At 44.6% G+C, this 26,901-nt stretch overlaps 1 protein-coding gene across 1 annotated transcript in view; it reads left to right on the forward strand.

Annotated features, from left to right (window-relative positions):
- POLA1 (DNA polymerase alpha 1, catalytic subunit) overlaps positions 1-26,901 on the forward strand; it is a 329,365-nt gene that overhangs the window by 108,459 nt on the left and 194,005 nt on the right. The window contains exons 27-28 of the mRNA XM_055123017.1: positions 24,591-24,623; positions 25,364-25,456. Of these exons, the coding sequence (XP_054978992.1) occupies positions 24,591-24,623; positions 25,364-25,456 (126 nt within the window). The remainder of the gene's footprint in view (positions 1-24,590; positions 24,624-25,363; positions 25,457-26,901) is intronic.

Below are 26,901 nucleotides of genomic sequence, written 5' to 3' on the forward strand. Positions count from 1 at the left end.
TGAGCTGCAAAACTCATCTCATTTAAATACTATGGAACTCTTGCAACAGAAAATATCAAAGTTGCTGCCATAATTCATCAGAAGTCAGGAGAAGAACTCTCTTCATTGGCCTAAATGAACAGAAGTTCAAAGTCAGACTGTGGTCAATATTCATTACCTCTTTTCTTTCAAACAGTAAAACTCTTGGGTTTCTGTGGACAAGGCTGTTATTTAATGGCATGTTCTCCAAACAGCTGTTAAGCATCCCCCTCCCCAATACCACAGACCACATCTGTTCCCACTGTTGATTAGCCGGAGGGTGGAGAAAGAAGAGAGGCTGTAGCATGTATAATTACCAGTAATTAATTCTTGTTGAGCCTCCTCATTTCCTTCTATTCTAACTCCACCTACTCTTCTTCCTGTCTCTGTTGTAAATTCTATTTTATGTTGGCTACTTGTGGAAAATAATTTTGAAGGGGTATACAGCTGTTTTCCTGAAATTTTATATTCACCTTGTTGTGAAGCGCTTACGTTTCTTCTGTTGGTGGACTCTCTCAATAAGCAAGGCAAATAAGAGAACCCGAAAATAAGCGAGCATATCTCTTGGGGCTAGCTTTCCCGTTTCCTTCTGTTCTGTTTTTGTTGGTACTATTTTCAACTGTCAGCAAATATTTACAGAATATATTCTTTCTTAAAGGCATGAAGAAGTGTGAGGAAAACAAATATAAGATAGAGTCCTGGTTCTCAACACTAAAATATACAGTGTAATTAAAAACCCAAATTAGGTACATGAAAAAGAAAAACCATCAACAATGTAAGTTAACACATAGATAATATGAGAACTGCCAAATCGTCAGGGTGAACATAGAGGTATAATGTCCTACTATTACCGTCTTTTACCTTTGGCCAAGGTTGGGCTAAAGGAAATGAAAATTTGAGCATTTTCAGTTGGTAGGTCATAGTGAAAGAGATATGTCATCAGTTTGCTACTCAAAGGAATTTCACGGTATAGCTTCCTTTTGGAGGATTTTTTAAAAAGTATCGTTTGGGTCACCTGCTTACAATACGTTGGTGTTTATAATTTAGATGCACATAGTCCTCACCCCTTAACGCCACCATAGCGCCCACTTCTGACCGATCTTAAGTCCCTGATTTCCAGGAGGCGGTGTTTCTTGAGAATCTGCTCTCAGGAGGATGGAGCTCCGGCCAGAAAAATTGGTGGACTTTAGAGAACTTGATTTATAGGCCAGAGTAATAGTACAGCCCGCAGGGCACTTGCCTTGCACACGCACAGCTGACTTGGGCTCGAACCCCAGCATTCCATTATTGTCCCCCTGAGCACAGACCCAGGAGTAAGCCCTGAGTACAGCCGGGTGTGGCCCCAAAACAAAAGACACATGGCTATCTCAATGAATCTGTATCACAGAATTTTTTGAAGTGTTCATCTTATTTTTGTTAATTTTGTTTTAAAAATTAGACACTGATATACATAGTTGTTTACAATAGGCTTGCAGGCCTCCGGTCCTACCACCTGTGTCCCTGTCCCTCCATTGCTTACCCCTGGTCCCTCCCACCCCTCTCTTATAGAATTTAAGGGGTTTACCTCAACACCTCTATTGTGTATAGCACTCACCTCACCTATCATAGAAGTTCCTAAGTGATACATTTTAAAATGCTTGATTTTAGGGGCCTGAGAGGTGAGACAGCACTGTCATCCCATTGTTCATCGATTTGCTCAAGCAGGCACCAGTAACGTCTCCATTGTGAGATTTGTCACTGTTTTTGGCATATCGAATACTCCATGGGGAGCTTGCCAGGCTCTGCCGTGCAGGCGGGATACTCTCGGTAGCTTGCCAGGCTCTCCGAGAGGGACGGAGAAATCGAACCCTTTTTTGCCCATCATGGGAGCCGTGATAGTTGTCCGGTGACAGCAGGTTCATGCCTGTGCTTTTGTCAGTAGGGTCTGTGAAAGGCAGTTGGTGAGGAAGGGGGGACAGTGCAGTGCCTTTTTATTATATCAGGGTAGATGCTCAGATGATTGTTGAAGAGTCTGAATTAAGCAATGACCATTACCTTTGATGAGAAGAGACTATTGACCTTTGCAAGAACAATTTGAATTGAATTTTGAGAACGAAGCTTCTGGGCAGCATAAGTTTTATTTATTAAAGTGAAGTGGGGAGTCCAGAGATAAGTACCATGTCTTGAATAGTGTAGTCTGTGTACATGAATCTTTTTTCAAGTGAATGGTGCCCTTCATTGAGGACAAATAGCATAGACACCGAAAGAGCCCAGTGGGAAGGGAAAGATGAATTATTATGCCAGGAAGGGAAGAGATGGGATTCTTTGAAGTGAAAGCATCTGGGACCTAGACTTAAAGAGAACACTACCGTTAATGCTTGCATGGGTCCTTACCCTAAAGCTCATTGAACCCCAGGGTTCCAGACCTGTGTTGTGTACCTTCTTCTTTCCTCTTCTTTAAAAAAACGTGTTGCGTGTTTTTTGTCCAGTCCATTGTTGTTCAGGGGGTACTCCTGGGTCTACTGCAGGGTCACACTTGGCTGTGCTCAGGGTTGATCGGTTCAGCTGCCTACAAGATAAGTGCCGTAACCCTTGTATGATCTCTCGGGCCCCACTTCCTTTTTAAATTGCAGTAGGTCGGGGCATGGCCCGTGTAGGATCCAGTCCTTCTCTTTTTTTAAGATGTAGGGACTTTCAAAGCCAAGGAGGGCCATTGGTTGGGAGTTGGCTCGGTTGACTTAGTCATCCTGTTCTCACATTTCTCAAAGAGAATTCTTGAATCCTTTCATTGTCCGACAATTGAAGTTGTTTAGGTAGAAGTGGTCACATTTGAACTCTGTGTTCTTTCAGGGCGATGAAACTCCTTTTATACTTCGTGCAGAGCCCATTGTGAATGCTCAGTGAGTTAAGTATGAAGAGTTACTCCTCAGATTGCAAAGAGAATAGAGTGAGCGAGGACAGGGTACAAGTTGGAAAACTTGACCAAGTATTTGCTCTTCGAGCATAACAGTAGATTGTTGATTTTTGCTTAATTTTCAGCATACTAACTTTTTATTTATTTTTGGATTTGGGGTCATACCCGGTGACCCTGGTATGGATTCTGCTCCTGGCTTTGCACTTAGGATTACTCCTGATAATGCTCCGAGGACCATGCGGGATGCCGGGGATTGCTCTCGGGTTGGCCGCGTGCATGGCAAGCACCCTACCCGCTGTACTATCTCTCCAGCCCCGCATTTTGACTTCTAAAAACTGGCTCATGCTATTGATCAATGTTCCTCAGTCATCAGGGAAAAGTCTCAGGTAAACCTGATCAACACTCATGGCCCAGGGGCTACAGCGGTAGGACATTTGCCTTGCACGCGGCTGACATGTGTTCGATTCCCAGCATCCCATATGGTCCCTTGAGCACCACCAGGAGTAATTCCTGAGTGTATGAGCCTGGAGTAACCCTGTGCATCGCCGCTTGGACCCAAAATGCAAAAGCCAAAAAAAAGACTCATGACCAAGAGTGATCAGCATTGGTAAGAGAACGTCTGTAATCCTACTTTGTAGCTAGTTTTGTGGAGTGTGAACAAATGACCTTCATGGCTGCTGCTTGCACAAACACACGTTTGCTCTCTCATCTTTGATTTAAAAGAGGCATTACCATCTACTTACCGTTTCAGCAAGTCCAGGGTTTTTTCTCTTAGGTTTCATCTCTTTTCCTCTCTCTCCCCTTCATCTCACCTGGAGCATGTCCTGATTATAATCGACTTGCAGCTCTTCTACCATACCCAATTCTCCATGCATGCTGCAAGATTCTTTTATAATCAGATCATCTCATTCCCTGGCTCTCATCGCGACACCTGTAAGAATTGTTCTCATGAGGCCAGGGCAATAGTACAGTGGGGAGGGCGTTTGCTTTGTACACAGCCAACCCCGGGTTCGATCCCCGGCATCCCATATGGTCCCCCAAGCACCACCAGAAGTAATTCCTACAGAGCTGGGAGGAATCCCTGAGCATTGCTGGGTGTGACCCCGAAAGCCAAAACAAATAAATAAAATGAAATAATTGTTTTCATGTAGCTGAAGGGAACCAATTCTGAACATTCCCATGTAGCTGGGGAGATAATGTACACATTTTACATGCCAGAGGTCCAGATTCAGTCATAGTGTAGTCCCCTGACCCTGAACACCTCTGGGAGTGACCCCAAAACAAAAATAAGTCATTATGATGGGGAATAGTCCCTTTAGGCAACAAACTGAATAGCCCTTACTCTTTTCTAATCCCAAGCTGTACATTGTTCTTGTATAATAAGTCTTATCCATTTTTCTTTCTCTTATTCACTTTATTTTTAAGATGGTTAGTAAAGAGATTATAGATTATACCTGCATTGGAGCCAAAAAAAAATAAAACAGCCACTCCCAAATGACATTCTCATGAGTAAAGAATGGCAGTGGGTCGGATTCTCTATAACTATGAAGTCATTACATGTGTTTCGGGGAGTCTTATATTTTGGGGCCCTGGCCCCTTAGAGAATGCAGTTGAAAGCAATGGGTTCTTCGCCCAGACAACTGTCCGTATATATGTAAATTCCGGATTCAGTCGAATATACAGAAGTTTTATGGACTATGCGAGAGCGCATACTGGGAATATCTGTTGTTAAAAAACTGAAAATGTATCTTCAAAATTATGTTGTTACTTTTGATATAGGCTAAAGCATCCATTTTTGAAAATCTAGAAAGTAGGAAATACATGGTGAAAATATTAGCAAGTGGGGATATTCCTAAAAAAGAGGACTATTTTTCCATGATTCTCAATTGGGGTCCTAGCAGAGTATTAAGTGGTAGGGAATTGCAAGGAGATTCTTAGGTTTGTCAAGCAGCTGGGGAACGTGGGCTCTTTTGCCTTCCCCGTTTGTTGAGCATGGACTGGAGCGGTGCTAGTCCAGAGGGGAGGAGCAGGTGTGCACAGGCAAAGAGAAATGTCTTATCCATTGGTCCAGGTTGCTCCCAGCGCCCCTCCTACCCTACATTCCCTCCAGACCCCACCCTGCCCCCAATTTAGTTCATCTTGGCATTTCCATTAAACAGACAAAATTCGAGAAAGGAAATTTTCCTCTTTGAAATTCTAAGAACAATGTGTTTTTGTTTTTGTTTTTGTTTTTTGCTTTTTGGGTCACGCCTGGCGATGCGCAGATGCACAGGGATTAACTCCTGGCTCTGCACTCAGGAATAACTCCTGGCAGTGCTCGGGGGATCATGTGGGATGCTGGGAATCGAACCTGGGTCGGCCGCGTGCAAGGCAAACGCCCTACCCGCTGTGCTGTCGCTCCAGCCCCCTCTAAGAACAATTCCAGCATTCCATTATTCCATCTCTTTTGGTTTTTTTTTAATTTTTTAAATTTTTTGATTAGTGAATCACCGTGAGGGTTCAGTTACAGATTTATACATTTTTGTGCTCATGTTTCCCCCATACAAAGTTCGAGAACCCATCCCTTCACCAGTGCCCATTCTCCACCACCAGTAAACCCAACATCCCTCCCACCCTCCCCAGTCCCGTCTCCCCCCACCCCACCCTGCCACTGTGGCAGGGTATTCCCTTTCGTTCTCTCTCTCTGATTAGGTGTTGTTTGCAATAAAGGTGTTGAGTGGCCATTGTGTTCAGTCTCTAGTCTACATTCTATTCCATCTCTTTTGGAGTTAAGACAAGTTATTGTTCCGGAGCTATTTATTTCCCTATGCGTTGGTTGCTTTTGGGTTTAGAAGCTCTTTCGAGCTCTGCTTGGTGCTTAGGGGTCGCTACCATTTGTGCTCTGGTGAACCGTCTGCTGACAAGAATTGAGCCCAGCACCACGCACACATGCAAAGCGGGTAGCAGACCCCTGAGCCACCTCCTCAAGCCTGTCTCTGACCTCATTGCCAGGCTTTCCCCCACTCCTTATGTTTGAATAGTCTCAGGCTGGCTTGGTTTTGGTAAGTCATTCCAGCAGAAGTGTGTTGTCCATCACCTAAGCCGGCAAGGCAAGTATGTGACGCTGTCTTAGCTGAGTGGCCCCGCCTCTCCTCACATTATATTAAGTAAGCAAAAAATTTAAAAGAACAAAGACAATAAAAGTAATGTTTGTTAGTGATAGTTTGAGATATTTCAGGAGAGATGGGATGTGAAGAGAAGCAATGGCCATATTTAGAAAGCTGCCTCAAACCCGAGTATCTATTGAAGTAAACTTGATGACAGACTTTTTTCCTCTTCATGAATCATTGTATTCCTATAAAAGCGAAAATTCCTCTTTATCTAAACAAATGGCTTCCACATCTGTTTTCTTAGTTTCTCAAAAGGGTGTCTTCAGCTTGCATTTTTTTTTAAAAAAAGTGTTTATCTGTTTAAAATGAAGTATCATGAAAAGCAGTTTATACATCCAAATCCAAGTTGGTCTTCAGCATCTAAGATTTGGTGGAGTGACCTGGTCGTCATGGTGGTGAAATAGAGATTAAAAAAAAAATACATGTTTTGTATGTCTGCCTAGGTACGTTTTCCTTCAGCATTTTCTGTTGTCTGTGAACGTCTGCTTAATTCTGCATGCTTGTTTGGCTTCGTGCACTTGACCAGGCTACTACGTAATTTTGTCGTTGGTAGTACCTCCCAGTCTTTCAATGCCCCGGGCTCTGAGTTCTGAAAACGAAGTATTTTCCAAATGAGTATTTGGAGAATTAGTCTGGTAGTCCGTCCCCTTCACTAAGACCTGATCTGTAATGACTTTGATTCCTCTTTGCCCCACAGTCAGTTTTTCCCACCGTGCCATGGGGAGTGACGCCCTCCTGGCTGACTTGTCCTGGGCTCCCCACACTTTGCTAAAGGCGTTGTTCTGGGGGGCCGAAACCAACTTCTCTCGTTGGTTTTTGGCTTTCGTACATCTTGGCTCTCTCTTGTCGTGTGACGGGCTGCCACAGCCCCGTAAGCCCAGCCAGCCATTTAAAAATAAAGAAGCAGCTGAAGAGTTGGCTTTTAGGCAGCTGACAGGAACCTGACCCACGGCCTGGATTCTTCAGCTGGGGCGCTTTCAGCCATGCCATCTGCCATCACGAGGCTTAGGAGGGGACAGGGGCACAGGACATTGCACACAGGGCAAAGAACGCTCTGGTTGTATTGAATGGGCAGGGAGAGAGTGGGCCACAGCCGTGGGGTCTTGGGACTTCTGGCTTCTGAGCACCGAGAGAATTTTTTAATTTTTAAATTTGGCCCCGGGGTAAAATACAATAATCGTCACACTGTTTTCCTCTAAGGATACTTTTTTTCTAGCATTCTCAGCAGATTTTCATGAGAAACAATCACTGCCACTGTCACTGTCATCCCATTGCTCATTGATTTGCTCAAGCGGGCACCAGGAATGTCGCCATGTGAGACTTGTTACTGTTTTTGGCACATCGGATATGCCACGGGGAGCTGGCCAGGCTCTGCTGTGCGGGCCAGATACTCTCGGTAGCTTGCCAGGCTCTCCGAGAGGGGTGAAGGAATCGAACCCGGGTCAGCCGTGTGCAAGACGAAGGCCCTATCCGCTGTGCTATCACTCCAGCCCATAATAAGCAATACAGAATATATTTCGGTTCTGCTTTAGGGCAGGGGTGGGGTTTGGGATGGAAACATCCGAAATATGGTGTGGGAAAGTGTAATGGTGGTGGGACTGGTCTTTGAATATTAAATGTAATCAAATATTGTGGACTACTTGATAAAATCACTGCATCACTGTATCACTGTCATCCCGTTGTTCATCCCTTTGCTCGAGCGGGAGCCAGTAACATCTCCATTCGTCCCTGTCGAGTTTCAGGCTCAGGGGAATGAGGCCCATTATTGTTCCTGTTTTTGGCTTATCGAATACGCCACAGGTAGCTTGCCAGGCTTTATGAAATAAAATGATGACATTTGAATACTGTTTTTAATCGGATCACTCTGAGATAGTCCCTTCCAAGGCTGTTTCAGTCATACAGCGTTCCAACACCCTTCCGTACCCAGTGCCAGTGTCCCGGTTTCCCTCCTGTCTCTTCTCACTCTCTGCCACTCTCCTGCTCTCTTCAACAACATGATGTTTTGTCTTTGTTTTTGACAACATGATGTTGCTTTGTCTTTGGGTTGCTTTTCTCAGGCCCTGCCCCTCCCTTATCCCGAGCCAGGGCTATCTGTTACATCACAAACAGCGTCTGGCTCCCAGGCCGCAAGCCCATGAGGGCTACGGGGTATTTGGTGTTAGCAAAGGCAGCTAAGTCAGTTGCGTGGTACTGAGTTTCTAGCAAGTGATATGAAAAGTATTATTTGGGAATGGGCGGGTGGGGGGGAGTGGATGGGAATTTTGCCCTCCTTGCTACTTTTCTGTCATTGGACAAAGCGTAACTGATGACAAATGGCACCAGACTTGACAGGAAAAAAAAAATGCCAGCACCACCACTCCACGCGGTGCAGAAGACAGAGAAGAAGGGCTCAGGGGGCAGCGGGAGGACCTGGTGGGATATAGTGGGCAATGCCCAGTTTCCCACTGCCTCGAGGAGGGCAGCCGCTGCAGAGCGGGTCGGTGCTGTTTGTCGAGCTGAGCGGGTCTCTGTCCCGGTTGCCCACCCAAAGCCCAGGTACTTCCCTGCTTCGACCTTGATGGGAGGCGAAATGGAGTTCTTTGTCTTAGGCGTGCGCCACCTGTTGGGATCGTCTTATTAAGGGTCACTGTGCAGGGGCTTGCATCCGGGCGGCCAGTGGCCCCTGGTTTGTGTGAGATGTGCCAATTTTGCCCAAGAACGGAGACCTGCGAGCAAAGCGGGAGAGGCCGGTGCTCCGGGGGGGCCTGAGGGACGGGCAGGCCAGGCTGGGGCACCGTCTGGTCTCCCTCGTCTCCTGCTTCTCCTATTGCTCAACTTCCTCCAGGTTTCGCATCTCAGTCGCGCCTTGGGTTTCTTCTGGGGAAAGAACCTCTCAAGCAATATCCAGTGGCCCAAGTGGCTGGGGGAGCCTCTCTGCGTTTCTCTGCCCACTATCCTGGCAGTGCAGTGCTTGGGTCCGAGGCTGCTGTCTGTTCCTCTGGGTCCTGTGGCATCCGATTCCCCATGGCTGCACCTGACAGTGTTCAAGGCACCATGCCACGGCGGCAATGGACCCAGGGTCGGCTATGAGCAAGATCTGTGCCTTAGTCCCTGTACCCTCCCCTTAACCGTGACCATTGCCCTCCTGGGACCTGAGACAGTCCACGGCCCTTGATGGAGCAGCGTAGCGGCCACCTGCTTCCCTGGGATCCCCATTTAGATGCCGGCGTGCGGTGGGGCCCGTTCATCAGGTCCAAATCTGCTGTTCTGCTTTTGCTCCTCAAGCTGTTTCTTCACGTTCCCAACAAATGATGGCACTGTGTCCCCTGGTGGGAAGCCGGGAACATGGGTCCGTTGTCTCCAGTCTCTTCTTCCCGTTCGAATCCAACCAACCACCAGTCCTATAGAGTCCACTTCCTGTGCACCGTGACTGCGACAAGTGTGGCATCTCATGGAGCCTTCGGGTCTCGTGACATCACCCTGAATGCTGCCCCCCAGCCTCTGGATCCTCTGGCTGGGTTTAGCCAGAGGCCCTCTGTGTGCCTTCAGTCTAGTGACGTTCTCTCCGGTTTCAAGTGCTGAATGTTGCTTCCAAGAGAGAGGCCCACATTGGCCTATCTGTCTTCTGCCCTCTTCCGGAGTATTCTAGCCTCGGCTATACTTTTGTTTTTTCCCCTGGATCATATGAAAACACTAACCCGAGAACTTTCTGAAAGCCTGATTTTCTTTCATCAGCACACCACAGAGTTGCCCACGCTCCGGCCTTTGAATCCTCACCAACTCTTCCCTGTCGTTTCCTGCCGGTCACTCCCTGTAGTTCACATTTGCCTATGGAAACTTTCCCGAGCTCTTCTTTGCAATTCTGCCTCCGTGAGCTCTTTGCTCCCTTGCCAGAGGTGCCTGCGGGGTGTGTGTGAGCGTGTGCGGGTCCTGTCTTCTCCCCTGGTGTCCCTGCTTCGCCAGTAGATTGTGCCCTCTACAGAGACAAAGGAGTCACATCCGAGCCACTCACCTTGGTGTTTTCTTCCAGCTAATCCCTGAGAAGGGCTTGGAAAATACTTGAAAATTTTTGGTGGTATGAGAATGAGTGAGTCCCTTCAGAAGGAAGTCACCAGTGCGCTCTGTAATTTATATCAAATAATTGAGCTTTGGGTTGGAGCAATAGCACAGCAGGTAGGGTGTTTGCCTTGCACTCAGCCCACCCAGGTTTGGTTCCTCCACCCCTTTCAGAGAGCCCAGCAAGTTACCAAGTGTATCTGGCCCACATGGCAGAGCCTGGAAAGCTACCCATGGCGTATTGGATATGCCAAAAACAGTGACAAGTCTCACAATGGAGACGTTACTGGTGCCCGCTTGAGCAAATTGATGAGCAACGGGATGACAGTGATACAGTGAATTGAGCCTTAGCCATATGATAGAGTGGAAACACAGTGAGGTTCACAAGGAACGGGCCGGGGAGGTAGTTCAGTGCGGGCATATTTCCTCCCTGACATGAGGGGGAGTATCGCCCACGCACTACCATGTGTTGCTCAAATTTAAAAAAAAAAAGATAAAGGGAATCTTCTTCAGACCGGGTGGCCAAATATTACAGAACCTATACCTTGATACTTTTTCTTATCCATGTCTTCCACCTCTATCCTAGATTTTTTTTTTGCTTTTTGGGTCACACCCAGCGATGCTTGGGGGTTACTCCTGGCTTTGCACTCAGGAATTACTCCTGGCGGTGCTTGGGGGACCATATGGGATGCCGGGGATCGAACCCGGGTCGGCCGCATGCAAGGCAAATGCCCTCCCCGCTGTGACTACCTCTATCCTAGATAACTTCTCGGCTTGATACTTGTTTCTTGCAAACCTTGCTTGCATTCTTCCCAGTGAAGATTGACGGTATAGGACAGAGAATGATTGATGATTGGGAATATTCTGAATTGATCTTCGAATACAGGGTGGCATTTTAGAGATCCTCTACCAGAACACGTGGCTCGACCACCCCACTGAAAGAATAATTCGGTGGTGGGGTGGGAGGTCCTGCGGGGCTTCCACAGCCAGCTGTGTTCAGGGTTGAGTGCTTCAGGGTGAGTGCTCAGGAGACCTTGGATGGTGCTGGGAATTGAGCCCAGTTCGGCTGCCTGCAAGGCAAGTGCCTTACCCACTGTGCTCTCCAGCCCCCAAGAAGAATTTTTTTTTAAACTTCTACTAGAATAGCAGGGTTGGGTCCCGAACACCATTTTGTGGAATTCCCAATAAGAGGGTGTTGAATTTCTCATTTGGGTCCGGGTGTGAATCAAGAGGTTGCCTTGCAACGCTCTGCCTCTGTGACGCAGAGAGTAATGAGCAAGAGCCTCATGATTTTCTGGCCGTGCACCAGCTCTTCAAAAGGAACAGTCCAGAATGCAGTGACATGTGCGTCAAAATGGTGAGTGCAGTGCTTAAATAACTCCCGCTTTCATTGTCCTTCACCCACCAGCTGGCATCCTGCCGGGCCTTACGCTTCACACAGGTACCCAATATCCACACCTCGGCTGCTCAGCACCCACAAGGGCACCTCAGTACCCACCTGTTCCGTCCGTCATTTGTGGGAGCCAGGGATTCAAAAGTTTTCCCGTTGGTTTTCCCTCTGACCTCAGTTATAAAGAAAATGTTGCAGATTCTGGAAAATGTTAATGCCCTTTTTAGCTGTAAGTATTATCTTGATTGCAGTGCTTCAGAATCGCCCAACTTCATTATCTGAGCATAGCCAGCCTGACGCCTTCTTCTCAAATAGACAATTATGATCAATTAAGCACTTTCAGGCCTTATAGAATACTTAATTTTATTAGTCAATTATTTGTGCTTTGAAAGAGTTAATGGTAGCTACCCAAGCCATTATTAGAAATTAGAATGTCCCAAAATAGAAAGGCTATTTCCTTTGTGTATGGCACTGCAGTGGAAAATGCCAAGCATAGTTTTTACTGAGTTAAAGGGTGAGGGAAGGCGGGGTGGGGGAGAAAGTTACATGTAAATCATTTAGCCATTAACCTAATGGGTGGATTTATAAATCCTATTACTATAAGCCCTTTTCATTTCCACTGAGGCCTGGTGCATGCTTGATCCCACTAATGTAAAATTCATTCTGTCTAAGTGATTACTGAAGTAAGACACTTGGAGTCAATTTTAATCAGGTTGTGTGAAACTTGCCTGAACACGATGTTCACTAAAGCGTGGACAGAGTTTGGCCGTGGCTTAATTAGCCCCCATCCCACCCCCAGATGAGTTATTTGAGGAGTCAGTCAGGGAACCAAGTCTCGGAGCCATCTGACATGTACATGTCGTTCTGGGAGGGCCAAGGCACTGGGGCCCCAAACCACCAGCTCCAAAGCGAGGGGCAAAGACCTCCTAACACGTCTCCGGGTTGCTAAGTGAATTCTGAAAGCTCCAGTTTTACGAATAAATGGGAGTATCTTCAATAGTACTTATATTTAAACAAATTGAATTTTCAAATTGGATGAACTGCGGGGACCCTCTTCTGAGGAAAATTCACATAGGCGTCCATCCAGATATATCCTTCAGGGTTTCAGGGAGGTTTCAGATTTCTTGACCCTAGGTTCATGGCTCCTGTTCTAGTTTCAAACTTACAGTCTTCGGGCCTTTCTCTCTGGGAATGTAATATTTAAGAGTGTGGGCTCGTACGTGAACTCTTGTGCCGGTGAGTAGATTTGACTCGAGTGTGCTTTACCGCCAGCCCTGCAGTCTCTCCAGGCCCCGGGAGGCAGATCAAGTCTGCATGTGCGTGTGCGTGGCAGTAGGGCATGCACATGTCCAAGGGAAGCAAGTTTCTAATCTGGAGGTTGGAGTAGGTGAGGGCTCAGAAGTAAGAATGTTGTGAAAGGAAAAGTTGAAAGCCCTTTTTAAAAGTTAGCATGGGGGCACGGAGCGATCTTCCAGCGGGTAGGGCTTTTGCCTTGCATGCGGCAAACCCAGGTTCGATCCCTGGCATCCCACATAGTCCCCAAGCACCGCCAAGAATAATTCCTGAGCGAAGAGCCAGGAATAATCCCTGAGCATCACTGGATGTGACCCAAAAAAGCAAAAAAAAAAAAGTTAGCATGGGTAGAATTTAAAAAATTCGCGGGGCCAGAGAGATAGTCCAGCGGGTAGGGCATTTGCCTTGCACGTGGCTGACCCAAGTTCAATCCCCGACATCCCACATAGTCCCCAAGCACCGCCAAGAATAATTTCTGAGTGCAGAGCCAGGAGTAACCCCTGAGCATCACTGGGTGTGACCCCAAAAAGCAAAAAAATATAAAAAAACCACAAAAATTTGCAAGACTAATAGATACCCATGTTGGGGGCAAGAAATTGTATTATGAGAATTTTTATGTTCAAAGCGACAGTTTGTGGTAGTTGAAGTTTGGGCATCGAAATTAGAACCCTGTCAAATTGCAGAGCAGTAATTGAGAGATACTCATAAATTTATATCATTAGACATGTATATTGAGGAGCAGGAGGAAGCTTTCCGGGAGCTTTGTTTATTCCGTGTTTTAGATTCTTTACACATGAACTACCCGAAGGTCTGTGTTATAAATTAAGGATTTAAAACAAAATCAGTTTATCTGGAAACAAGAGTCTCATGGGCAAGGAGGTACCTTTTTAGTCAGGTTGATAATTAGCGAGCCTTTATTACTGGCATAGATTCATTTCTCTTGAGTGAATATTTGTTTATTTAGCATGCATTTTGTTTGAAAGCGGGCTTGCAACGGATTCACTCTTCGTTTCTTGCTTGGAAAGAGCAGCGTTTAAATGTGTACGGTGTGTGGGTTTAATTGCGGCTTTCTGACAGGGGCCTATCTTTGCGGAGATGACTTACCCGCCAATCTATGCTTTGCTCCTCTTAGCTGGACCCACCTATTGGGGCTTTCCCCCTTTTACTCCTCCCTGAGAAAGAAATATTTCCCAGATGGCTACTTAGTGCCAGCATTCTTACAGTGTGTGGTCAGGCTTAGTCTTGCTACTGATTTGCTTATACTTTTTTCCTTGTGCTGTGGATAGAGAGTACTAAGGGGGTCCAGTGGAGTAGCTTATTAATGATTAATATTAATCAATGGTATTAATTAATATTAATTGATGATATTCACTAATATCAATGGGTTGGGGAGATAAAGACAAGACTATTCTCATGGCCGTAAAGCTCCTTGTAAGAGAAGTAAATGTCACATAATGCTGACACTTCACGTTCATCGAGCATCTATGTATCAGACTGTACCATGCAACTTGCATATATGGTTACATGAATACTCATGTATTATAAAGAAACTATTAGAAAGAAATTCCAGCCATTATCTCCATTTGTCGTTCAGGAATTGGAAAGCTTGAGAAATTACATTGTGTGCCTGAGGTCGCATAGTTTATAAAGAGTTTTGTTGAACTTTGCTCTCGGGCAGTCTATATTAGTTGTTGTTCTCTAAAGAAGCTGAAACTGTGTGCTTGTGGGCGGGGGGGGGGGGTTTGCAGGAGGCATGTGCAAAGCCTTAGAGGAAAGTATTAGAAGATGAGCTGGACCCTAACATGTGCTCCAAAGAGCACGTTTCAGAACGATCCGGGCCAAGGGTGAAGAATGCCTTGCTGGAAGGTTGGGTTGCTGGAGTGGTGGGTGCGGCCGGGAGCAGGGAAGGCAGAACTGACTCAGTTGGTCTAGCGTGGGACTGGTTAGGGTTCGAAAGGAACTCGGGCCTTGGTGTCAACTGAAGGCTGGAGGGAGCGGATTTAAAGTTTGGAGACTATCAGTGTGTTTATAGCGGATGCTGATGGGACAATGGATTCTGCACCTGGAGAGAGAATATGTTGAGTCATCAGTGTGTAATGTTACTATTTCTCAGCCAGCACACATTTGGCCTCCCCAGGAAAACAGTTGGCACTATCTGAAGAGACAGTTTTGGTCGCCACCACTGGCTCGTGTGCTTGCACGTGCTTGTGTGCTCCTGGCATCTGGTGGGTTCCAATAGCAGCCACTGACAGCCCCAGTGACAAAGAGAAAACAGAGGTAGTCCCACATGACAAAGAATTATCCAGTCTGAAATGTCAGCGGTGCCTCGCCTGAGCAGCCTGATGTCTGTGTAGCTATATATGTGTAGCCTTTGAGGAAGGCTGGAAGGGGGATGAAATCGATCTCAGCGGAAGGTGTCCCATGGCTTTTGTACCATGAAGATAGCCACCTCCTTGTATTAAGTGCATAAAGATATCTGCAGCGGGGGCCGGAGCAATAGTACAGTGGTTAGGATGTTTGCCTTGCACGCAGCCGACCCGGGTTCAATCCCCGGCATCCCATATGGTTCCCCAGCACTGCCAGGAGTGATTCCTGAATGCAGAGCCAGTAGTAAACCCTGAGCATTGCTGGCTGCGACCCAGAAAACCAAAAAAAAAAAAGAAAATATGTCTGCCAAGAATCTGTGAGGATTTAGTTTTAGTTCTATGGCAACCACATGACCCTCCAAGGCAACCTAGAGTCTAGAATTATATTCAAGTCATGTTTTTTATCTTTGGGGGATCCATTGGTGCCTCTGTTCCCTAGTATTAATGCAGTGAATGTGGTTGAAAGACAAAACAGCCAGATGAAAGGAAGACTTCTTTTTTTAACGTTTTATTTTGGCACCAGGATTTATAGAGCTGTTGGCAGTCGAGATGCAAGAATGCAATGTTCCTCATTCCAGTCCGTCCACCAGCGTCCACCTCTCTTTCCCAGTCGCCCCAGCTTCTAACCCACGCCCCTAACCCATCTCCCTGACAGACACAATTTCTGCATGCCAGACTTGGAGACTTTTTTTTTAGACTAGGGAGGAATCCCAGCCATTTCACTTTATAGATGAGGCCACTAAGACCTGGAGAGGGGGAACCAACTTACTGAAGGCCTGTCACTTAGCGGCAGTGTAAGCCACGCTCGGGACTGGAGATGTCTTCAGTGGGGGAGCACTCACCTCCATATATCAGCCCTGGACTCCGGTCCTCGCCCTTGGCAGTGTGGAAGGGTGATGATCCAGTCCTCTGACTGGTACAAAAACTCCGATTTGTATGTTTTTTTTTATTAGCAAGCATTGTTTTAAATGTAGGAGTATCACTTGTAGTCCCGTTGATCTTCGATTTGCTTGAGTGGGTGCCAGTAACATCTCCATTTGTCCCTGTCTCGAGCTAGTGTAGCCCAATGATACCTGCTCGCTCCAGGAACAGGATGAGCCTCAAATCGTTCATTCAGAGATTTGACGAAGAAATCTGACCATCTAGTTGAAGGGCGGCCACGAGGTCTTCTGACGTGCCGTGGAATCCAGTCTGTAACAGCTCTAGTCCAATGGTCATCTGTGAATCACATTACATGACCGGCCCATCTGATTTTTGATGCCTTGGCAAACGAGACAGCGTCCCTGATTTTTGACTGTCGACGGAGATCAGAACTCCAGATTCCTTCTCTCACTTGAGTGAGACATGATATTCCCAGCATAGCTCTTTCGATTCCTCTTTGGGATACCCTAATAGCATTCTCATCCCGCTTGTGGAGGGCCCAGGTCTCTGAGGCATATGTTAGTGCAGAAAGAACGGTGGAATCGAAAAGATGTGCCCGGAGTCGGAGGTTCTTCGTCCTTTTAACCACTTCTTCGACGCTCTTGAATGCATTCCACGCTGCTCTCTTCCTCCTGCGCAGCTCTGGCACCAAGTCATTCCTCATGTTGATTTCTCGACCCAGGTACACATAGCTGCTGCATTCGGAGATGTTCTTTCCATTGAGAGCAAATGGACCTTCAGGGACCAGGAGTAAATGTAGGAATACTACTATTTATTCAGCCTATTTATTCATAATAATATTTATTAATAATAAATATTTATTATTAAGCTGATTGAATCGGGCATGAACTCCACATTACTTTTTCTTATTGAATCTCCGTGAGATACAGTACCAAGCTTTCATGGTCAAGATTCAGCCGTATAATGATCGAACACCCATCCCTCCACCAGTGCACACCAGTATCCCCAGTATATTCCCCACCCTCATCCCAGTCCTCCCCCTGCCTCCATGGTGGGCAGTTTCCCCAGTACTCTCTCTCTCCTTTCGGGCATTATGTTTTGCTTGAATTTTCCCACCACCACTCAAGCCTGCCTGCCAGGGGCAGATGCTAGATCATTTATTGCCCATTGCTCATTTTGGATATCATGGGTGCTGAGGCCTCGCGCTTCTGGAATCCTAGATTGTAAATGGCTGGTTCCAGAGACATCTCTGTAGGGCACTAATCCATTTTGGGATTCAATTGGGCGTCTCTGGACCAGGGCTGCTGGTGCGGTAAGGTGGCCCCTGGCGGGGCACACATGGTGGGTGTGACAGCCAGGCCGACAAGGGGGCGGGGAGCCGGGAAGGGATACTAGCAAAGCATTTTTTGAACACACAGTTCTTTTTTTCCCCACCTAGCCCAGGGATTAGATGGTGATGTTACTCTAATTTTTATTTATTTTTGAGATTGGGGCCACACCCGGGGACCATATGGGATGCCGGGGATCAAACCCTGCTTGGCTGTAAGGCGAGCGTCCTACCCGCTGTACTATGCTCCAGTCCCTGTTACCCTAATTTTAAAGGATTATATTTCATTGCAGAATTGTCACCATTGCATAATTGTTACACCCAATTTTAAAGGACTACTAGCAAATATGCCCCTCCCCCACCAAATTAAATAAAGCTTCCTCTAATGGTCACAGCCCACATTTCTGGGCAGAAACCCAGATATATTCTGAAATTATTACATGGGGAATAGGGGAAAAGGAAGCTGAAGGGCAGGAGAAAATTGGGGTCACATGGATTTGAAATGATGAGTTCATAGCCCAGGCTCCTTGAGCATCTTAGAGAAAAGACACACATGAAGAATCACAGGAATCCGGAAATAGGGAAGGCAATCTACTATAATGAAGATGAAATAAATGTTTGCCGAGTGGGAGAACTGAGTAGCACAGCGTCCTGCTGGCAGCGTCTGAAATTGGGAATAGGCAAAGTATAGCTAATGGTTGGATTCTCAAGTATCATAATATTTATATTTCTTCTCCCTTTTTTGTCCCCATCTTTCAAACCCATTCATTTTGTTCTCTATTATGTTAATGTATTTTTGAAAACTTCCCAGTTTATTGCTAATTTCATGTCACCGGTTACTGAAGATTCCAAAAACCACCAAGCTTTCAGTTGTCGTTCTATACCCGCGCAGCTCGTTGCAAATTCAACCTGCACCCATCTTTTCTGAACTCGCCTTTCCTTTGTGTTGAGTGTCTGCGTCGTCTACCCAAGTGGGCTTCTTGTTAGCGAATGCCACTGTAACCACTCTGGGCGACTGGACGAGGAGCGTGTGAGTTTATTTTTTTCACATGGAATGTTGGTGTTCTCTCTCTCTCTCTCATATTAATGAGCACTGCTGTCATCTGGGGTTGTAGCTAAAAACATTTCATAACCTTTGAGTGCGTGGCAGGACACCAGCATTGCATTGTGACACTGAAGACAGACCTGGCTCTATCTGGCCTTGTTCGTAGGTGACTCTGTGACTTCTTCCCGTAGTCAGCATTTGGCCTGAGGTCGCCGCTGTTGTTTATTGTGGCCAAGCACACCTTGCTCTGCTTTTGGCTTAGTAAACCCAGTCGTGGGTGGATCCCTGAACAAATCATTTCCTTCAGGAAAGAATTTTTCAAAACCCAATTTCTGTTTCCTTTTCAGTCCCCACCCCCTCCCTTCGCCAGCAGCCTTCGGAGGCTCCAATTGGGGTTCGGATACCTTGCCGTATTATTTGAATTATTGCTCCCCCCACTCCTTTCCTGTTTCCCCTCCCCTTTTCCCCTAACGGCGCAGCGCTGCAAAGCCTGCAATGATTGATATGATGGCAGTGCTGTCATTCTTTTTAACCAAAAAAAAGTCATTTTTGTTCTAGTTATTTTAATAGAGTCCCATTAAAGATGTATTGCTGACTGAAATATCGGCATGAAGGGCTCTCACTGAGCTGAGCCCAGGAATTAAGAAGTCAGGAAATCGGCTGCTACATTGCAAGAGAGCCTTGTGTGACACCGAATCTCCTGATTGGGGAGATCATTACTGCTATTATGACTCGACTTGCGTAGGAATTTTAAATTCCATCTGAATGTCAGTAATAACCCTCTTAGCAAATTATCCTGAATAAAATCACGAAGGCATTTTATATAATAGGTGTTGAATTACTGGATAGATTTGCTAATTAAATACTCTTTGTTCTGCTGCAGTTGACATTACAGGGTAAGATCTTGAACAATTATTCTCAACAGCTGTACTTTGTTAAGGGAAAAATTAACCACAAAGTTTATTTTTTTACACTTGAAGTTGGCAGATTTTTGAAATGTGCTTGAAAAAATTCCATCATCCAATTGGTAATGAGTAGATAAATATGCAGGTGTTGCTGTGAAATCAGATAACTGCAGACTGCCTTATTAATGAATTTAGCAAGCCTTTATAGCCCTGATTTTTAGCTGGTGGCCCTTACAAAATGATTTTCTGTCAGAATGGGTAGTTTCAATATTAGACTTGTCACTTCGAAGTGAACTTAGGAACGGTCATCTTGTAATCACTATACCTTGTGTCCCAGAACACTTTCCAAGTAACTGTGCCTTTTTCTAATGGACTTTCCCAATGGGAAAGCTGCTTTCCAGACTATTCATGTTGTGTGAGCCCTTGAAAAAACAAAAATAAATATAAAAAATAAAATCAGCAGTGAGAGATAGTGGAAAGAAAATGAAATAGAAGACCCAGTTTCTGTATCAAGCTCCTGACAAGATTGGACCAACTCTTCGAACCAATTTTCTTCATCTGTAAAATGGGACTTCAAATACCGCCTTTCCCGAGGGATAGATTATCCTTTCGGTGTTCTGCTAATTTGAATAGCTACTGTGCACTGCCCATTAAGCACTTGAAATGAAAGGCAGATTTGGGAGCGATCTTGCCAGTTCGCACCTGCTTTGGCTTCGGTGCTGTGGTACACGCTATGCAGAACTGCTTGGTGAAGAAGCATGACAGAAGGTACAGGTCACACTGGTTGCTGGTCGTCTGGCCCAGATGGACGGCAGAATGGAGGGGACAGGCCTCACACCCGAGACAGCACTGTCTACAGCGGCTGTTAAGAACCAACTCGGTCATCAAAGTTAGCCTCAGAAATTGTATTTGCTTATATTTATGGGGAAAACATTATGTCTACTCTACAGTCTTTGACTCAGTCATCTTGTTGGAGTTTATCTTGTTAACGACAGGTGTGCAGACATCCTGTTTATCGGGATTGTTAGTTGAGAGTGGTTAAAAAGTAAGAAGATGGGAAACCCCCTTCAATGTTCACTAATAGTGGAACACTAGCTAAGCACTCGTGATTAAGTCACACGGTGGAATACACTGTGTAGTCGCTGAAAAGAACAAGCCAGCATTTTGTGTAGATTTGGGATAGTTTCTGCGATTCATTATCAGGTCCGAGCTCGGAAAGATAGTGCTGTGGACAGGGCACTTGCATTGCATGCAGCCAACCCAGGTTTGATCCTTTTCACCCCAGATGCCCACTCGCAAGGTCTGTCCAGGAGTGATCCCTGAGCACAGAGCCAGGAGTAAGCCTTGAGTACCACCAGATGTGCCCCCAAAACCAAGGCGAAGAAGAAGTAGGTCCAAAAGGCAGTTGTCATATAGTCTCTATTGCTTGCTTCATTCTCTACCATTTCTGTGGAGTATGCCCGCCAAGAGCTTTTTGCCACCAAAGAGACAATTGTTTTAGAAATGGCTGTGAGCTGGTGGTAGGGCAGAGTTGGGTGGCGGGCGAATCTGAAAGGTGAAAGTTGCTTGGTTCCCAGTGAAGGTGAACTCGGGGTTGACATAGTAGGTTGAGTTCATCTGAGAGAAGAGTAGAAGAAATTGGCTACTAGCTACGTGGAAGGCTGACAGATTGTTCCTGAGGTATTTTACTTAGCAGGTTACCTGGTGGAGTTGTCTGTTGTGATGAGGAAAGCTAAGCCTAGCGGGGTGGAAGGGGCATAGGGTGAAGAGAACTCATGATAAGTAGTTTCTGCCCTCACTATGATTAATTTGACTTGGGTTGATCTCATTATTGCCCTTTTCCCAAAGGAATTGTCAGGTATTCTCCCACAATGCATTTCCCTGTAATTTAAATGTTAAAAGATGAAGATAAAGTGGAGGAGAATGAATCGTTTTTATGCGCTAACTGAATTTTAGTGCCTAGTAGAAAAGTAATTGGTGTTGTTATAAGACCTTTTCGTTAACTTGCAAACAATTTCTCCATTGCCTGTTTGATGGGTAGCCTAGAATTACACACTATCACCTCCAGGAGCTTGTGGTCTAGTTGGAAAGGAAATAAACTATCAACTAAAAATGAGAGTACCAGGATATCTCAGACCAGTTGTCCATATTGCACCGTGTTCTCGAAGAATCACCTTGAGAGCTTTTTTATAAACGTTGCTGGGGGGGACCAGTATTGGCAGTTGTTGGTTTTTTTTTTTTTTTTCTTTTTTTAAATTTTATTTATTTTTCAATTAGTGAGTCACCCTGAGGGTACAGTTACAAATTTACCCATCTTCATGCTTGTGTTTCCCTCATACAATGTTCGAGAACCCATCCCTTCACCAGTGTCCATTCTCCATCACCAATGAACCTAGTATCCCTCCTACCCTCCAATCCTGTTCCCCCCACCTCAACCTGCCTCTGTGGTAGGGTATTCCATTTTGTTCTCTCTCTCCTTTTGGGTGTTGTGGTTTGTGATAGGGGTATTGAGTGGCCATCGTGTTCAGTCTCTAGTCTACTTTCAGCGCAGGATCTCCAACCACATTTTACTAGGTGTCCCCTTCTCTACCTGGCATGTGAGGCCAGCTTCCAAGCTATGGAGCCAACCTCCTAGTATTATATACTACTATTCTCGGGTGTTAGTCTCCTACTCTGTTATTTTATATTCCATAGATGAGTGCAATCTTTATATGTCTGTACCTCTCTTCCTGACTCATTTCACTTAGCATGTTACTTTCCATGTTGATCCACTTATATGCAAAGTTCATGACTTCATCTTTTCTAACAGCTGCATAGTATTCCATTGTATAGATGTACTAAAGTTTCTTTAACCAGTCATCTGTTCTTGGGCACTCGGTTTTTTTTCCAGATTCTGGCTATTGTAAACAGTGCTGTGATGAATGTATAAGTGCAGATGTCATTTCGACTATACTTTTTTGTTTCTCTGGGATATATTCCCAGAAGTGGTATTGCTCGATCAAATGGAAGCTCAGTTTCTAATTTTTTGAGAAGCATCCATATTGTTTTCCAAAAGTGTCTGAACCAGTCAGCATTTCCACCAGCAGTGTAGAAGGGTCCCTTTCTCCCCACATCCTCTCCAACATCAGTTGTTTTTGTTAATCTTTGGAGCAGCTCCGTACTTTCCATTTCATTGCCTCCTTCCCATTAAACACTAATTTCCCGAAGTTCCCAGAGTCTCTGTCCTATGTTGTTCAGGAAGAAAGCTCTTCCTGGCTCACGGGGAGTGGGGGAGTAGAGGATGGTTTCAATAGACGTTGTACATGGAATTACCTGTACAGTTACTTTTAAAAAGGAGAATCTTAAAAAAAAAAAAACCAGTTGTTTTTGTTCTTTTGGATGAAAAGAACAAAAACAACTGGTTTTTTGGATGAAAAGAACAAAAACAACTGGTTTTTTTTTTTTTAAGATTCTCCTTTTTAAAAGTAACTGTACAGGTAATTCCATGTACAACGTCTATTGAAACCATCCTCTACTCCCCCACTCCCCGTGAGCCAGGAAGAGCTTTCTTCCTGAACAACATAGGACAGAGACTCTGGGAACTTCGGGAAATTAGTGTTTAATGGGAAGGAGGCAATGAAATGGAAAGTACGGAGCTGCTCCAAAGATTGCAATACAGGATTTCAGAAAACTCTAGTATTAAGGACAAGAAAGACAAATGGCACCATTTGATGTTTCAGCTTAGTTAATAATTCGGACTCCATCCAGGAGGTTCAAGGAAGAGACCTACATGAACTAAATCTCTCTGGGAAGGTGACTTCCGGGTTGCACTGATGCTGCAAACCACGGGGGGGCGTGGGGGGGGGACGGCTCCCTGCTCAGTGTATCTCCTTATTCTTTATTCTCTCATGAAGAAGACTTCTTTTTTATAAACCTTTAGCAAATAAGGATAGTGATGTTGATTGGTCTTCTGGGAGTCTTGAAGAAGGAAATAAGAAAGTGTGACACGGTGCTCGGAACACAGCATCCGCATCCAGCCAGTGTGTTTTTTGTGTGCACACAGCTAGTGCTCTCTGTGTTCCTAGTTTTAATGGACCTTCATTTTTTGATCCAAAACAATTTGGATGTTTTTTTTCTATATCCATATAAAGGGCTGGAGCGATAGCACAGCAGGTAGGGCATTTGCCTTGCATGCAGCCAACCCAGTTTCGATTCCTCCGCCCCTCTCGGAGAGCCTGGCAAGCTACCGAGAGTATCTAGCCCACACGGCAGAGCCTGGCAAGCTACCCATGGTGTATTCAGTATGCCAAAAACTGTAACAACAAGTCTCACAGTGGAGACGTTACTGGTGCCCGCTCCAGCAAATCAATGAGCAACGGGATGACAATGACAGTGATAGTGATCCACATAAAAAACCTATACGTCTTTAGTCATCCATTATGGGCCTGAGAACAGACCTATGTACATATATTTTCGGTCTGTCCTCAGTGATTGTTTATTGATCCCTGCCTTTATATGGGGCTCCAAGCTAGCTCTGCTTTCTGCATTCAAGAAATCTCATCTTAGAGAAGTTTAAATCTAGTGCATATTATCTATCTTTATCTTATCAAGATCCACAATGCTATGAGTAAGAATCGCCAGTTTTGAAATGTTCTGTCAAGCTTCTTTTTTAGCTACTCTGTTCTATTTAAATACTATTGTGGAAGAAAGTTGGCCATTCTACCATATTAACAACGATTTTTTTTGTCATGCATGTTTACTAAAGATAGATCTTCACAATAGATATACTTATATCTCTCTGGCTATAGTCAAAATTTATTTTTCGATTAAGCGTTATCGTTATTTTGAGAATTGTAGTTAGAAAACCAAGATGTTTAAAAACATAGGGACGAGGCTGGAGAGATAGTACTGGGTTAGGGCACTTGTCTTACATGTAGCTGACCCTGGGTCAACTGCAGGCGTTACGTATTGCCCCCTGAACACCTCCAGGAAGTGTCCTGCAGCACTGCTGGGAGCTCTTCCTCTCCCCCCCCCCACCTCCTATCCAGGAATACAGGAATATCATATGCAGGACAGGGGAGCTTGCTCAAAGGGCTGGAGTGCATGCCGAGCCCCGACTCAAACCCAGCACCACGTGGTTCATCCCCAAGCACCTCCGGTAGAACACTGCCAGATGTTGCCCAGATTTTTGTTTAAAAGAAAAGAAAAAATGTGAAATTACGAATGGTAGCTGGTTGGGACATATCTCTACGTGGCTATGTTTATTGTAATTCTGTAACATTAATCTTGACATTTTTGTTTCATTTAGATTTTGATGCATACTAAAGAGATGGTGCAGAAGGTGAGATTGAGCATGTTCATCATATACTGACTCAGAAGTTTCATAACTAGCGGCATTTTTGTATTAAAAAACTGTAATGCAAGCTGACTGGAAATGGCTTCTCAGGATGCCTGGTTTACACTTTTAATCCCTCCTAATGGATTATAGCTTTTTTCTTTTACTAACACTGATATGATCTAGCCGCTGCTTGAAGCCTATATGTGAGTGTTTCAAGCAAATTAGTAACAGTGCTAATTAGAGTTTACTTCCAGGCCTTTATACTGTATGTGCTCTAGTGTTGTTTGTTATGATTGATTTTTTTGGCACTCTTCGTATTCTACTAAATGCTGTTTGAAACTGTTGAGAATTTAATATGGATTTATGCCCTGGATTTTAAAAATGCCATTATGCTTCTGATTCATAAATTGCCATGACCACTAAGCTTGTGGTTCCATTGGGGACAGACCCCCTTCCCTTGTCTTTTATTCTTCTTTATATGATTCAGGGCCGTGTTTTGTTTCAATTCAAACTGGAAACATCCCCTGCCACTCTAGTCATTTTAAGAAAATTAGCGGTAATGCTTGCCTTTCTGATTTATTAGAGCGTAATCTTCGATTGTGTATTTCTGACAGTAGGACTAAGAGTAAACACAAAGTTTTAAAGTCAGTGAATCCTATGGTATCTATAGTATGGAAAATCTTAACTTTTGTTGTCTCTGATGGTCAGTGTTTTTATTAATTATTATGCTTGCTTTTTATTAGATGAATCTAGAAGTTATTTATGGAGATACAGATTCTATCATGATCAACACCAATAGCACCAATCTGGAAGAAGTATTTAAATTGGGAAACAAGGTAAGATGATTTGATGAAATTATCTGCTTTTGCTACTTTATGAATTCTGTTTTTAAAATGGAACTTCACCTATTCACACATATGTATAAGTGTATGCTTCTCAAAATAATACATTTAGTGCCTCGATTCATCATCCTCTTATTCTTCTTAATCACTACTCCACTTGTTTGTTTTGGCAAAATTCAAAGGAAGTTATGTTTTTCTTAAAATGATAGATATGTTTTATCTTTGAAGATAGTCTAAGCATGATAAGTTTAAAATGTCATCATGTTAGTACTTATCACATTGTCATTTATGAGGGGAAATTTGTTGCTAGGAGTATTCAGCTGCATTTTATACATTAATAGAGATGGATAAGTGCATACATGCTTGGATATGTGCATATATATACATCTATACTTTTTTGTAGGCATGCTAGAATATATATGAAAAGGGAAACGGACTTTTAAGAACAGTCATTTGTCACCTCCTAATTGCAATTCAAGTTAGCAAGTGTTCTTTGAGCAGTTGCTATGTTAAAATAAATTCCAGTAAATTGCAACTTAGGTATCATCTTATAAACAACTTTTTACCTTTCCCCTTGAAACGTGTGAAATTTGAACTGTATTTGAGAGTAAGCCTGGCCTGGATCTTGAAAGCTGTGTATTTCCCTAAAGAGAATGTTCTCGGCCTTGGCCCTGTCAGTAAAGAGCAGGTGAATGTGTCTTCAGCATGTAATTTTTTTTTGCGTCTGTTCAAGGTGCTCTGGGGGGTATTGGGAGATCACAAGCATTATTTTAGGGGTAAAATTTCACTTTTTTTCTTTTTCTTTTTTTTTGTGTTTTGGGGGCCACACCAGCAGTGCTCAGGACTTATTCCTGGCTCTGTGCTCAAGCATAACTCCTGGCATTTCTTAGGGGACCTAACGTGATCCCCCAGAGATCGAACATGAGTTAGCCATGTGCAAGACAAGTACCTCGCCTGCCGTATTACCAACCTTGGTTTTAAGTATTTGTCTTGGTTTTACTTATTGTGACCACAAAGCTACTTACTGAAGTATTTAATCTCTAATATAGTGTTTTAGGGTAAGTGTATATATAGTTAGTTAATTAGTTTTCAGACACAAAAAAGACTTAATTTTTTTTGGTCACCTGTCTGTATTTACTGACGTTCTGTGATGCAGAACACTTTATTTTTTGTTTTTATTGAATCACCGTGAGATACAGTTTTCATATTTGAGTTTCAGTTATACAGTGATTGAACACCCATCCCTCCACCAGTGCACATTATCCACCACCAATGTCCCCAGTATGCCCCCACCCTCCCCACCCCTCCCCCGCCTCTATGGCAGACAATTTTCCCTATAATCTCTCTCTACTTTTGGGCATTGTGGTTTATAGTACAGAAACTGAAAGGCCATCATGCTTGGTCCTTTGTCTACTTTCAGCACACATCTCCCATCCCAA

Source organism: Sorex araneus, chromosome X, assembly GCF_027595985.1.
Source record: "Sorex araneus isolate mSorAra2 chromosome X, mSorAra2.pri, whole genome shotgun sequence".
Lineage (NCBI taxonomy): Eukaryota > Metazoa > Chordata > Mammalia > Eulipotyphla > Soricidae > Sorex > Sorex araneus.